This window comes from Anabrus simplex, chromosome 3 (genome assembly GCF_040414725.1).
Source record: "Anabrus simplex isolate iqAnaSimp1 chromosome 3, ASM4041472v1, whole genome shotgun sequence".
Taxonomy (NCBI): domain Eukaryota; kingdom Metazoa; phylum Arthropoda; class Insecta; order Orthoptera; family Tettigoniidae; genus Anabrus; species Anabrus simplex.
This window is the reverse complement of record NC_090267.1, coordinates 126,570,552-126,586,930: the sequence shown is the minus strand read 5'-3', so window position 1 is coordinate 126,586,930 and position 16,379 is coordinate 126,570,552. Positions and strand designations below refer to the sequence as shown.

General features: G+C 36.7%; 1 protein-coding gene across 1 annotated transcript; it reads left to right on the top strand.

Moving 5' to 3' along the window:
• Positions 1 to 11,285: 11,285 nt before the first annotated feature.
• LOC136867086 (cuticle protein 16.5) lies at positions 11,286 to 15,853 on the top strand. Its single transcript, XM_067144187.2, has 2 exons — positions 11,286 to 11,311; positions 15,535 to 15,853. The coding sequence occupies exons 1-2, from the start codon at positions 11,300 to 11,302 to the stop codon at positions 15,757 to 15,759; spliced, it is 237 nt and encodes a 78-aa protein (XP_067000288.2). The 5' UTR covers positions 11,286 to 11,299; the 3' UTR covers positions 15,760 to 15,853.
• The last annotated feature ends 526 nt before the right edge of the window (positions 15,854 to 16,379 follow it).

Genomic DNA, 16,379 nt, shown 5'->3' with positions numbered 1-16,379 from the left:
AAGTTAAAAGAAAGTTTTGATAGTAAAATTTAAGAGACAAAAATAAAGTTCGTTAGACACATTAAGTGACTCAGTAACTTAGTTTGCAAACTTCTTGAAAGAGTTAATTGGAAAAGATGACAGTTAAAAGAATCGTGTTCAGCATTTTACTGAATGAAGTGATTTTAATTCTGGTAATGAGTTGAAATGTTTAGTTAAACACAGAAAATTATGGCTGTTTCGGGAAATCAATGCTTTTAGGAGATAGTGTTGAAAACGGTGAAGACATATGACTGTGTTCATAAAATGGTTATACATCTTAGCGGTAAATACAGTCCTTGCTAATATAACATAACATAGAGCCAGTTTCAAGGAAATTATGCACAATATAATACGATTCATATTTTTTAAATAGGTAATACATTCGATACTTCTGCGAGGTATTTCAACGTAAGTAATTTTCTTTGCTGGCAAAACCATCCAGACTGTTGACACGGTTAAGAATATTTGAAGCTGTATGTATGTGAGATGTCAAGCAGAAAGAATAAGGTGCACGGGTAATTTTATCAGAGAAATGTTCATTTTCGGATTCCTAAAAAAATGTTAACTCCGATCCTAGGTGTATTTTATGTATATATACAACTCTACAAATACTGTATCTACAGAAGGAGTGTTTTCTCCTGTCAAAATGAACATATTTGCCTCAAGATATTCAGGCAAGCACTTGAAGTCAAATGAAATATATCACCAGACACACGATGTGCAAGTTTGAAATCTTTATAAGGACACGAGTGGGGAGAAAGAGTCTGTTTTGCCTTTGACGGTGTATATATACGAACTGTGACAGGCTCAACGTGCCTTGAATTTGCGAGCTTTTTTGTTAACTTTTTGTCCATAATTTGAATAAGTCAATCCAAAATGCTGGGTACGTATGTTGGTGGACTCAGTGGCTAATAAATAACTTTAGAAGTGAAATTCTTGCTCAATTGTATCTTTCAGAGAAATAATATTGGTGAATAAACAGACAGCACCATCATGTTAATAATAATAATAATAATAATAATAATAATAATAATAATAATAATAATAATAATAATAATGTTATTGGGTTTACGTCCCACTAACTACTTTTACGGTTTGAGGCTACGCCGTGGTGCCGCAATTTAGTCCCGCATGAGTTACTTTACGTGCTGGTAAATCTATCGACACAAGGCTGACGTATTTGAGCACCTTCAAACATCACCGCACTGAGCCAGGATTGAAACTGCCAAGTAGGTGTCAAACGGCCAGCGCCTCAACCGTCTGAGCCACTCAGCCCGGCAATCATATTATTATTATTATTATTATTATTATTATTATTATTATTATTATTATTATTATTATTATTATTATTATTATTATTAGTTATTATTAGCAAATATTCAGTCAATTATTCCTAAGTATTTCCAGAGTCATTCGACCCATACTGCGCTTCCACTTGAGGCTTCAGCCAGAATTATTATTACTATTATTATTATTGTTATTATTATTATTATTATTATTATTATTATTAACTATGTCTGAGTCCTGGCGTTGCATCCAATTACTTGTGCCAGGCTCCTCACGTTCAACTATCCTATCCACCCTTCCTTGGTCAACTCCTGTTCCCTTCCGACCATGACGGTATTAGATTTGCAATTCCTAGGGATACCTCCTTTGGCTGATACCGTCATTTATTAAGTATCTGACCCCTTCCATTGTTCCTGATTAATGTTAGTAGAGAATGATTGTTTCCCAGTTGTAGGCCTAATTCCTCTAAAACAGGTACTCACCTCAACCTCAACTTCTCGAAGCGTTTTCAGTGCTAGCAGGGACGTCGATGATGATGAAGATCCGCTACATTTTAAATTTAAACCAGGGCCTCAGTAACGCTGGTTTTCCTAATTGAATGATATCTGTTTCTTATAAATGACTTATGCTCAGAAACGTTTTCGTAGTAGTAGTAGTAGTAGTAGTAGTAGTAGTAGTAGTAGTAGTAGTAGTAGTAGTAGTAGTATATTGAACACAGATGGAATGAGTTCAACATCTGAGCTAGAAATATAGCTAATAAAATCTACGCTTCAGGTATATTTTTAATTTTGCCTTCCTTTTAGACAGCTTCAATTTCCTACACTTCTGAAGAATATATCAGGTCACATTTTGTCCATAGGCTATCAGGAGAACGATCACTCTTTTTGGTGAGTGTGCAAGTGATAGTGTTGCTCATGCGGTTTTGTGGTTCGTACTTTGATACAGTTAATTCAGCTCAAGGTACTTTGACGGAAAGCCTGTAACATATTATACATCGTACTTCTATTATTGACCTATATGAATCAACTTACCGTTGATACCACCATGATTCATGATGATTATTATTATTATTATTATTATTATTATTATTATTATTATTATTATTATTATTATTATTATTATTATTATTGATATCAGCTACTAACCAACTTGGCTACGCGGTTCGGGTCACATAGCTGTCACCTTGAATTCGGGAGGTAGTGGGATCGAAATCCACGTTTGGCCACCCTGAAAATGGCTTTCGGTGGTTTCCATTTTCACACCAGGCAAATCCTGGTTCTGTACCTTAATGAAAGCCACGGTCGCTTCCTTCCCATTCCTAGCCGTTTGCTGTGCCATTGTCGCCATAAGATCTAATTGTGCCGTTGCAACGTAAAGCAATATTGTAAGGAGAAATAAAATAATATTATGATTAATTTCCCAAATTGCAAATATAATCCTTATTCATAAATTTCTATATACTTTTTATATTCGCAGTCTTTCTATAGATAGACAGCGTTTATTCCTTTATATTCCAGTTTTAATTACTTTTCCATGTATATATGGACCATATTTAAATATCGATTACACAAATGAAATATCGTACATCATCTACTTTGACGGTACAATTCTTTCACATTCAGGTAATTCCTTTTCATCTTATTTTTCAGTGAGAATACAGATATCGAAAATACTTAATTCTCTCAGTAAATCGTCAACAGAATCATGACGTTAAAATAAAGTGGTGAATAAGAATTCAGTATTAATGTTAGGCATATAGTCAAACAAATCAAATACTGGACATCTTCCCTGAGTGGTTAAAAGACATGTCATGCCAATTAGCACAGATAGAGCCTCGTCCTGTGTTATGGGCAACCAACCATTCACTGGGACGTGACCTAAGCTTGATCATGTACGTATATAGACTCGGTCCAAGTGTCTGAAAATCATTGCACATTCCCTCGAAAAACACAACCAACTCTATCAACCATGTTCAAGCTGGTAAGTAGCCAAATATAATAATTGATATGTTACCAATATATTACTGCCATTGTGTAGCGTTGCCTATATAAAAATAACTCATTGGCTGTAAACTGATGTAAGTCTTTCAATCCGCTATTTTCAAACAGCGAGGAAAACATTAAAGTATTTTTAAATCTCTGATTAAAAAACATGACACTTACATTTGTAGTCTGTGAGCCTGTATTTGGGAAATTATCGCTTCTGTGAACGCTATTGACAGATCTGAAGATATTTCTTTTAATTTCCCAACGTTTTCACGAGATAAATTCTAGAGCTATATTATAACGCTACTTATTTCCCATTCACAGGCTTTCCCTACCGAAGCGATATCAAAAACCTACTTATGATACTACGACGTTCAACCACTTACAAAATAAGCTAAGCCCAACAGGAAACACACATTAAGAAACGCTTTTAGAATCAGTCGGGAAGAAATAGTTATTTTCTTTCTCTTGCAACACACTGTGAGTCCGGTAAAGAGTTCAATGAGACTGCAATCCTTATTCTATGAATAATGTCAGAAGTAAAACCTTAGCTTAAATTCAAATATAATTAAATATTTTCCTGGATGCACACTGATATCTGAGCAAACTTACATTTTTCTCAGTTGATAAGTTCCTAACTTTTCAATTCACATTATTATAGAATTTTCATGGTGCCTCAGTGGCTCAGGTGGCAGCGCGCTGGCCTTTCACCGCTGACTACCGTGGTTCAAATTTCCGTCACTCCATCTGAGATTTGTGCTGGACAAAGCGGGAGCAGGACAACTTTTTCTCCGTGTACTCCGGTTTTCCCTATTATATTTCATTCCAGCAACACTTTCCAGTATAATTTAAGTTCATCTGCCGCTCATTAATCATTGCCCCAGAGGAGTGCGACAGTCTTCGGCAGTCGGCACAGTTCTTATCCTAGCCGCTAGATGGTGGCATCATACATTCTATTCCTGATCCAGATGAAACCGGAAACAGGCTGTGGATTTTCATTTTCATCAGATTTTCCGAAGCAACATTAGTGTAACTAAAGAAATTCAAATAGGATTATATTGAAAAATATTAAGTAGTCCCAGAAGTAAATATAGTCGGGTTCTTTTGCTGCAAAAGGTCACATACTTCACACTCAGTTATAAATTACATTTGCTTCACTTGCATCATGCATACTGTAAAGTGACTGCAATGAGATTTTGTCAGTAAGATCAATCCAAGTTTTTATGACGCCGAAAACGCCGAGCTGAGAATACACATGGTATCTGATGAAATGAAATGGCGTATGGCTTTGAGTGCCGGGAATGTCCGAGGACAAGTTTGGCTCGCCAGATGCAGGTATTTTGATTTGTCGCCGTAGGAGACCTGCGCGTCGTGATGAGGATGAAATGATGATGAAGACGACACATACAACCAGGCCCCGTGCCAACGAAATTAACCAATTATGGTTAAAATTCGCGACCCTGCCAGGAATCGAATCCGGGACCCCTGTGGCCCAATGCAAGCACGCTAACCATTTAGCCATGGAGCCGCACATGGTATCTGATGTTTCAACATAAGTACTCCTTCCACTCTAAAGAACAATCAGCTTTCACAGTTCTACCCAAATATACTGTATATATAGTTATAAGGTGAACCAATCAGTTGTTGTCAAAGAGAGGTTGGACACCAGTTAATAATTTTCTTAGTGAAAAAGGAATATCCAGTTCAATTTTGGTGTACTTTGCGATTTTCATTACTGATCTCGTAAATTTGGGTACTGATCACATCTAACTATTATCTTAAACCTACGGAATCATAAAACTGACGAATAATTTGAACCTGCGATATCTATAGCTACTCCTCGAAAAACTAAAAAAAATTTAAATGAGAAAGAAGGGTTCCTTTTTTGAGTGAAGACGTTAAGAATTAAATATTTCCATAGAGTTACTCGATTGGTAAATAATATAATTCCTTGAGAATATATTTATGATAATTGTTTACTATCTACAGTAAGTATTTAAATCATGGTCAGATTTTATAAGTGAATGAGTTTGGCAACTGGGCATAATACCTGTAAATATTGTTAGTCTTTCTGAAGTGTTTTATTTGTCACAACCTTCAATTAACCATGAAGGGTTATTTGCAGTAAATGAATCACTAAACATGTTGAAGTAAATATAAATAAATAAATAAATAAAAATAAAAATAAACAAATAAATAAATACATAAATGAAACTACTCCCCGTAGCTAAGTTATATAAATCACCTTGTCGGGAAAAACTAAATGAAATAATATATTAATCCTTCAAAATGTATTATTATTGTATATTCTACCAATTATATAGCCTTCAATTGGATAAAACAAGTATAATTTTAAGCTAATATTATAATGAGCTTTGCATTAGAGCGTGAATAAATAACTTACAATGAAGTTTCTAGTATTATGTTTGAATAATACTTACAAAGTTGTGTCCAGTTTTCATGTTCATAGGAACGTGCATAAATCTTTCAGACGCAAGCTATATAAATTATTTTATACGCAGATTCGATCTGAGTTGTTCTTGCTGAGTACTCCCTGTCTCTGTTAAATTCTTTTCGACTTGTGAAAGCACTCAATAATTTATTGTGTATAGTAATGGTACTCCTACACATCCATTTCAGGTCGTCCTTCTCGCCATTTTGGCCGTAGCCTACGCTACCCCTGGTTACCTCGGTGCCAGAAGTATTGCTGCTCCTGCCGTTGCCGCACCCGTATCTTATGCTGCTCCCGCCATTGCTGCTGCCCCTCTTTCTTATGCCGCTGCTCCAGCCATCGCCGCCGCCTCTCTGGCGTACGGAGGCATTGTAAAGAGTCATGGCTTCATCGGTTAATTTTTTTTATCCAAGGAAACCGAATGTGTACTGAGCCTAAATTATTTTGAAATATACCTAAATTATAAATTGGACCGATAAAATTATCTGAACAAAAATATACAATTGTATTAACTGACTCTGCTTAAACTTCCTTTATCCCCATTATACAAAACTACGAAAATGAAACCATAAAAAAGTAATATTCCAGTTTATCACCAGGGTCCTCAGCTGAATTTTCAGCTCAGTGCCTTGTTATTAGATTCTGATAGGGACTGGGGTTATAACTGCTTGCAAATAAATCTATCTCGGCATTTGGACTTTAATACACACCTTAATTTACATACAACACATAAGCACATTATCAACTGTCATAGTAGCATCCGAGTATTTGGGAAATGGCCAAGAGGAAGAATAAGAAGATTTTCCAGTTCGTCGATTAAATTGTTCTTATGGAAGTTTTGAATATTTGTTGTTAAATTGCTGAGGGAAAAATTGATGTAGTAATGAGAAATTCTCATATCTTTTAGTATTTAATTTTAGAGCAATTGGTTTTCTTAGTATCTTATTATTGATCACATCTGCACTATAATATTAGAAGTCGAGAAAGTTTGTATATTGGTATAAGAAGGGTAAACTCGGGAACCACTGAACCGATTTCAGTAATTATTTCACCATTAACATATGAAACTTATAACTTCCATATTTTCATTAGCTATATTAAATTATGCTCGCTAATGTGGGGAACAGTAATTTTAGAAAACAGCGGAGATTGAACAAAACTGTGCGCTACGAACGCTCAAGTGTGAACATGCTGCCTAAATTTTAGTCTTATGCAGAAATATATCGTCGTTGCCGGGACAAAACCTCCTATGTGGTAATATTTTTGAGATATACTGACCCGCAGCACATACATCTTGAAGAGCGAGAATGCCTTGACAGTATTCACACAATATTGCACCTACGATGACAGAACCTTACCGGCCAAAGCTAAAGTATTTTACATAGGAGGTTTGGTCCCGGCAACGACGATATCTCACTAAGTGAGCTTAGAATTCCGTTTACTCATAAGAAGATTTCATATACATTCGCTTACCAACTCTACACAATAGAACCACATTATTATGATCACCTGTTAGCAGTGCCATCTGCAGCGTGTAATCCATGTCGTATGCTCCGAGACTTGGGCTATTACATGCGACTGACAGTCTGGCTGTATACATTCCACTTCCTGCTGTCATGGGTAAGAAAAGCGATTTAACAGATTTGGAAACACAGGTAATCATCTGCATCCACGCCAAGTGGAGCAGAACTTTGGAAACAGAGACATTTCAGAACCGTTCACGTTCCTCCGTGGTAAAAGTATATTCTGAGTGGGCAAATGACACCATTGGTAATAACCACCGTGGAAACTGCGAAGTTCCACGCCCCATTGATGTACGAGGCAAACGCCGGATACGGCGGTGCGTAAAGGCCATCGGATGACCTGCAGTGGAACAGTTCACCGTCCAAATAAAGCATGGGGATCCAAACATGTTTCCACCGCAACAGTTCATCGAATCCTTCTAGGAAGGGTGCTTCGGAGAAGACGGAGGGTGACTGGATCCACGCTAACACAGGTGGAATTCGCTCGACAGTATGTTTTCAGCTGCGTATAACGGATGGACGTCAGCGTGTCCGGAGTACCAACACGCTGCAACCATTGTTTAACGAACACAGGAAGGTAACGACAGTGTTATGGTCTGGAGAATATTCTCGTGGTATTCGCTGGGACCCATCATCCATGTGAAAGGCACTCCTGATCGATTTAGTTATAAATCCACCCTTGGCAATCACGTCCACCCCTACATGAATGATTGTCCTTTCCTGGGAAGGAAGTATATTCCAGGGCGTTAATATGCCTTGCCACATGACAAAAAGTGTTTCGTACTTGGCTGGAAGAATGCGATCAAGAATTCAATGTTCTTCCCTGGCTGCGAGAATACCCCGATCGCAAAAACTCGCTACGAAGATTCGTTTCGTACCCGGACTTCGTACGGGTTTGACATACAAGTTTGATGAATGATATTAACAAATGTTGATCTTGGATGCTTCGTTGTAAGCGTTTCTGTGGTAGAGGTATCATTCGGATGGGATGGAATTTTTTATGCTTGCCTCTTTATCGAGAAAATGCCTCTAATTCAGCGAGGCAAGATTGTCATTTTTGTGTAGTGGGTAGTGTTTTTAGCTGCCACCACCGGAGGCCCAGGTTCGATTCCCGGCTCTGGCACGAAATTTGAAAAGTTGTACGATGACTGGAACGGGGTTCACTCAGCCTAGGGAGGTCAACTGAGTAGAGGAGGTTCGATTCCCGCATCAGGCATCATCGAAGTGCTTTTCCGCAGTTTCCCGCTTCTTCTCCAGGAAAATGCCGAGATGGTACCTAATTTAATGCCACGTCCGTTTCCTTCCCACTTCCTTGCCAGTCCCTTCCAATCTTACTATCCCTCGCAAGCCTCCTGTTTAGCATAGCAGGTGAAGTCACCTGGGCGACGTACTGGTCCTCTTTCCCAGTTGTATCTCCAACCAAATATCTCACATTCCAGGACACTGCCCTTGAGGCGGTAGAGGTAGGTTCTCTAGCTGAGTCCGAGGAAAAATCCAACCCTGGACGATAAACTGATTAAGTAATAATAATAATAATAATAATAATAATAATAATAATAATAATAATAATAATAATAATAATAATAATAATAACGTCACTTATTGACATACGACTGAACCAAGTTCTACTCTCTGGTTTGATGTTTTCGCGTACTAAATGCGATAAGAGACGGAAGACAATCCTTGATGCACCCTAATCATTGCAGTGAGGTTGTCATTTTAGAGCAAGTAGCAACATTAACATCATCTGATTGCATAAGACTGAGCCAAGTCCTGCTGCCTGCTTTGATTTGTTCGCATTACAGAGAGCGATATTAGCAAATATTAATAACTCAATATTCGATATACTTTTGTTCTGTGTGTGTAATTTTCTGGGTAGTAGTTATCATATCCATTTTCTCGCACTACCTAAATGGTAGATTTAATTAATGAACTAGGATGTGGTGATTATTTATCGGGAGATTATTGTATTTATTTGTTTCACAATATTGTCTCCAGAGAAACATTTTAAACCATAAAATGCTTTTTTCCTTTCATTGGAGCTTGAAGATTTGGACTTAGTTCAACTAGCTAACTGTCCACAGAAATACGTCAGCAGAAATCCTTTCGGATATCATGGACGTTCATGAAATGAATTCTTCACTGTTGCAGAACAACAGATAACCAGTCAAGTTTTAAATAATGTACATTATGGCTCAAAATTAACACTTAACTTCACTGATGGTCTTTCAAAATTCGGAAACAGAGAACTAGGCGAAATGGCACTATCGAAATTCAATAAAATTGGATTTCAAAATATATTCTACGAGATTCACCAGGTTCTTCTTTTCATACATGCGAGAGCATAATGTTTTCCTAGGCAGCAACCTTTTGCCCCAAAAGCAAACAAGTTATCATCATCAACCAATAGGTTATGAATAGTTTGAGAGGTGAACAAATAATGTACATGATCGTTGTCTCCATACTGTGCGATGATGTTAATGATGCTAATAAAGCAGGTTTGTGCAATGAAACGAGATTGAATCTCCGGAAGCTAGACATAAATATATTTCATGCAGAAATTCAGACGGGCTTAGCTTCAGGAAGAAAGATTTTTATTCCAAGAATATATTCACCACCTGTGAATCTGTGTATATTTAGCTTTCTATGTCACAATAAATGAGCCACCAGGACAAATGTTAAATTTGAGATGAATCTCTCTACACCAGTGTTTTGGCAAGTTGCACGTAGTTTTCTCAAGAGTACCTACTCAGATCCATAGACACTAAAGTACAACTCCTAGCTAAAACTGCACACGATAGGGTTTGTAAGGAAATATTGAGATACCTGCTTTGATTCCATTGAAATGTCGTATAAAACCTAAAAATTGTAACTTCTTTCAAAAGGTATGTTAATAGTCCATTTAGAATTTCCAATTATTTTATAGCTAGTAATTTTGACTGTCGAAGACAGGCTTACGTATTAGTCGAATATAAATATAAATTCAGACACGCGGGTGGAGCCACGAGAACTCATTCAGTTGTAATTTTTTTGACTCCATGCACCCGTATTTCACAATGATTCTTGTCGGTATTGAATAAGAAATCTGGAAAAGGACCTGAAATTGTCATAACATGACGATTCATAATTAAATTAACCTGAAAATAGTTCTGCTATTTATGTAATTATATGTAACGAAGTTTACTTGATTATAAACGTTGAAACTGTAACTTTTAACTGATGATAACTGTAAATATAATGACTAAGATGTTGCTAAGATATATGAATGCCATATGAAATATAATTCTAATTAGTAAGCTAGTTCAAGAATATTTATGTTGATAAGGAGGGATATAATATTTCAGTGACAAGTTCAAACCTCAGGTAATGAAAGTAATATTTAGAAAATATTTTATCAAGTAAAGATGAATGTCCCGCGATTATGATCATGATATTAACAGTCAAGTAAAACGGAAAATAACGTGGATGTCTCGTGATTATGATCATGGTATTAACAATCAAGTAAAATGGAAAATAACGTATTTAACATTTCAATTTTACGAATAATTTTGATGATTTTTACATACTTTAAGCAAGTTTGCTATGGCCAAGAAATTATTATATGTGAATGTAGTAACATTTCGTTGGTTATAATACTTACCGTCTTTCTATTATCAGCATTCTTCTAATAATTCCTTTTCCCTGTATAATAATGTTCATACTAAAATGATGAAACGATAAAAAGAGAAGATATGAATTTATATTTATTAATCCATAATTATCCATTATATCCATAATTATTAACTCTTCAAAACGAAATAATTGTGGAAGTTTTTGTCTAATCGGAAATCAGTCTGCCACACCATTCATGTTTCCTGACTACTAAATTATATCACCAAGTTATCACGAATACAGCCTCGCAGCGTGTCATGGTCAACTTACCTCTCACTAAGACACGACCTCACCTTGCTTGCCGCGGTATATAAACTCGGTCCTGGGGCTTGAAACTCATTGTATATTCTCTCGAAGAAGCACAAACAACTCAACCGATCATGTTCAAGCTGGTAAGTAGCAGAAAACGAACTGTGTATCCCTAAAATATGGAGTAACATTTCTAATAGTACAGCTTATTAATGTCTGGCTCCTCGTATGAATGGTCAGTGTGCTGGGTTAGATTCCCGGTCAGGTCAGGAATTTTAATAATTGCGTCAACTTAATTTGTACTCCTCTTCATACAAACACAAGATATGACACTATCGACCACTAGAGAAACGCGTAATTGTAAACATATTCCTCCACATAGGGTTGGACCAGGACCAAATTCTCATGTGTCATACAATTCGCATCCACGACCCTATTAGGGCGTGTGGTGGTTGTGGTTATTGTTTCATAAGGAAGTACAACTGGGCAACCATTTCTATTAACAGTAATCAGAGTGGAAAATTGAAGTGGTCTTACACTTTGAAGATATCGGCCAAAGAAAGATAAAGGCCACGATGGGGGTGAAAATGAAGACTCCCTAGACCTCGCAAGTTTAATACTGTTGAATTTTGAAAAGAACAAGAACTGACCAACGGAGGTCGGATAGGATAGATGAAAGTGAGGATCCAGGCCCGAGTTAGTGGAAGAAACGCCTGGACCCAGTTATTGGCCTTGTGATCACCAGCCCACATTCCCTATCGAACCAATTTTAGTCAACTCTTCCGGCAGGCAGAAGTTCCGGGTGTGTAAAGAGAGGCGAAAATACGCAGAAGTAGAACATAACATTTTAATATAACAACTTAACGACCTGATCATTTGTTTCAATACGAATGAAATGAAATTCTTCATTTTAAATACGAATGTGTCCAGGTTTACTTTACGTAAGTTTCGTGAGTTACTATGGAATGAGTTTGATTTTCTTACAGAGTACAGATTTTTAATTGCTTAACCTTTGTATCTATGAAGTAGCAGTTTTGTAACTTAATTCGAAAACGGCCTAACTGTTTTTATGATAAAAAAGTCCATTTACCAACCCACGTTTTGATTTTTACCTAATGTTTTTAGAATATTTTTGACATTGGGTGTTCAGTTATTTATAGCACTAATGAAATACTATTTTAAAACATTGTGATTTGCAGTCTTGCACAAAGTTTAAATCTATAATTTAAATTGGGTTATTGGAAACAAATTTTCTACTAAAATAAAATAGCATTCTCTAATGAAGGTGTGCGAAGTAACAGTTGCTAAAATTTCCAGACAAATTTTCAATCACTGTATGGCATGTGTATACCACCTGAAAGCACTTTATTTTATAATCGATAATAATAGAATTATCCTTTACGTAAAACTGTTCAGACACTGTTCAGCTGCTTTAAAGAATAGTTAAGAAGAGCCTCCTTGTTTTTGCCTTTATTCTGTTATTTGGGGTAAATATTACTGGTGGATTGAGCTCAGGTTTACGCCGAATGCCTTTTCTAATGTGATTCCTAGGGGGAGGGATATAACAATATTATGTGTTTGGTGCAGTGCAGTGAACATAAATGAAAATATGTGTTAAGATAAACTGTTATAAAGACCACAAACTAGAATACTTCGAAAATATCCCTGTCTAGACCATTTATCGAGCTCGGGGCTCCCTAAACCGAAAACCACTACGTTCACCATTGAGTCATTGAGTCGCATAGTAGTTAAGAACGTAACAAAGCGGAAAATAATTAGACAGTACTCTACCAAAAAAACGTTAGTGAATTGCCACACGTATAGTCAGCGATAGATAATTAAGATTAAAACCAACCGAAGATTGTCAGAAAAATGTTAACCAATTTTAGTACACATAGGCGCTTATGTACAATTTGTTATCGTAATATCCACATAAATGAACACATTTGAATACAATGATGATAATTTTAATAGGAAGAAGAAATATTTGACGAGAAATCAAGAGAATTTATCAAGCAAACATGACCGACACAACATCGAGAGTAAAATTTTTAGGTGAAACTTCTAGACCATTTGAAATTAAAACAGGAGTCAAAGAAGGGGATGGATTATCTCCATTTCTATTTAATTCAGTTCTGTAAAAAGTGGTGATTAGAATATGGCAAAATGAAATTAAAAGTATAAATAGGTAGATGTGGCCAAAACCAAATTCACCTTAATTGCCTAGCATTTGCTCATGACATTGCTATCCTATCCGACAACAGGCAGGAATCAAACCAGTCTGTATGAAAGCAGCCAAAACGGGACTCAACATTTCTTATGAAAAGACAAAATATATGGAAGGGACTAGATCAGGTTTCAACAGTCGACCATTAATCACCAAATATGAAAATATTGCTCAAGTAGACAAATGTAAGTATATAGGTGATTCAGCAGAGTTAAATCAGCAAGTTAAAAAGAAATAATTGCGAAAATTCAAACATCATACAACATTACTTGGAAGAGATACAATAAAAGAAGTATATCAAAAAAAGGAAAAATTACGACATTAAAACACAGTAGGTAAAACAGAATCACTTTATGCATAGGAAACTAGCATAATTGGTGGCATATATAGAATAAATATGATCGAAAAAACAAAAAACAAAAATCCTCAGGAAAATCTTAGGACCAAAATGCGAAAATGTAGTTTGTATGACAAAGAAAGCACACGAAATTGATCAAGTTACACAAAAAATCACATATAAAATCAGGAAACGACGGTTACAATTGTATGGCCTCATCAGTGGAAAATCACGATAACAGGCTGAAAGAAATCAATAAATACCTAAATGAAATTGGCATTAATGAAGAAAAATTCGAGATAGAATAAAATTCAGAACCTTACCTCACGAACACAAATTATCTGTAGAGCCCTCCCGACTAAATACAGGATTGACTCATCAACGTAAAAAGAAACCCAGCGAGAGGATGAAGAGATATTAGGAAGAGAAGAAGAAACACCAAAAAAGTGTTAATAAGTTCAAAACCGCTCCTTAATTGAGCATAATGAATCAATAAAAATAATAAGAAGAATGTTTGATTAACGTATTTTCAGTTGTTATGTGTCTGGATCATTGGTTAAATGGTGAGTGGAGTGGTCTTCGATTAAGATGGCCCTGGCTTCCATTTCCAGTTGGGTCGGGGATTTTAATCCTAAATGATTTATTCCCTTGCCTAGGTGACTGGGTATTTGTTCTGCCCCAACATTCCTGCAACTCCTAATCCACACACAATATACAGATGCTCTTTACCGACGTTGACGGTCTGCTTTACAAGGGCTGCACCAGACTAGCAATAATACACTAAATTGTAATTGCTGTACTCGTTAAGAAAGGCCAGAATACGAGATTCGGGCTCTGGGTGCTTTTTATCGTACTACACGGAGTTGTATGTAAACGCCCTCAAATGCCAGTTAACTTAAACAATACCGATTCCGATATGTGCACAACAGAAGGACAATCATCAGCCAATTGAGCGCTGAGGAAGGCAGCTACAGAATCCATACTGTTGTACTGTGTACAAACCTTCATTCTATATTAGTGATAAATACTGAGTTGTGTTATTCCTTGTTTGTTTGTCTTCATAATCCTGATCGTAATCTATGATACTGACCTGCCAGTCAAGGTCTCATGTAGGCTATATTTATATTGACTGTATTTGTACGTCGGTTGAAGTGATGGTATAATTTACAAGAGCGGAGTTCCAAATTTCCTGTTGCCTAGGAACGAACTCAGATATTATGCTGTTTAATATTACTGCAGCCCTCTATACAGCATAGGAAATGATCATATGCCATATATGCCGATCGCCTTAAGAGTTTGAGTTGCTGTACCTGATATTCACTACATACAAAACACTACTGGATATTATAATATTGGAATCGGGTGCGCGCTATTTTATATGGCACGTAGTTAAAATATGGCCTAGTTGTTAAATTATTTGCGTTCTGAACAACTGACTGAGTTTCTAATTTCCATCCAAAATTGAGTAATTTCATTCTAGACCACTCAAGAAACAGATTCCCACGTCCTCCCGCAATAGCTACAAACAGATGCCTGAACGGCACCTAACACATTAGCCTTTGCTGAATCCTATCCATCCCTAGCTCACATTATGTACGCAAGAACCAAGAATTTTGAAGGAAAAAAAAAAGCAAAACGCGATTTCACAAGCAAACGTCAAGCTGATTAAGTACATATGGCTCATTGTGTACCTCGTCTCAAAAAGGTTACATGATTAGAAAACCAAAACTAGTCTAAGACAAAAACAATACCCACACAAAATGTATCTAATATATGACATTTAACAATATTTTATCTTACAGTTCGTTCTCCTCGCCGTCTTGGCTGTAGCCTACGCTACTCCTGGTTACCTCGGTGCCGGAATTGCTGCTCCCGCTGCTGTGGCCTACGCTGCTCCTGCTGTTGCCGCCCCCGTGGCTTACGCCGCACCTGCCGTTGCCGCTCCAGTTGCTTACGCTGCTCCCGCTATCGCCGCCGCTCCTCTGGCTTACGGAGGAATTGTCAAGAGTCACGGAATCATCGGTTAGATTCTTATGGATCTCTAAGCGAATTCACTCAAGTAGTTTTCTGACCAAAAATTTGTTATCTCGAACATGTAAATACGGTTCAATAAATTTATTAAACGGACAGTATAAATGTTTATTTATATCACTTAACCTGCAATTATCCCTCATACTTATTACTATCAATTATTTATTTTACAAAATTCGGAATATTATCGTAAAGTTGTATGAAATATCACCTTCCATTTGGAGAAAATTGAAAATAAATTCTCTTCGGTTATAAAGGTAATACATCTTCACACATCATTTGGTAATTTTAACTTCCCAAAGCGTCCGGCTCCATGGCTAAATGGTTAGCGTGCTGGCCTTTGGTCACAAGGGTCCTGGGTTCGATTTCCGGCATGGTCGGGAATGTTAACCATCATTGGTTAATTTCGCTGGCACGGGGGCTGGGTGTATGTGTCGTCTTCATCATCATTTCATCCTCATCACGACGCGCAGGTCGCCTTCGGGTGTCAAATCAAAAAACCTCCATATGGCGAGCCGAAAATGTCCTCAGACACTCCCGGCACTAAAAGTCATACGCCATTTCATTTTATTTACTTCCCAAAGTTAATATACTGAAAAAAAAGAATGTTAAATAA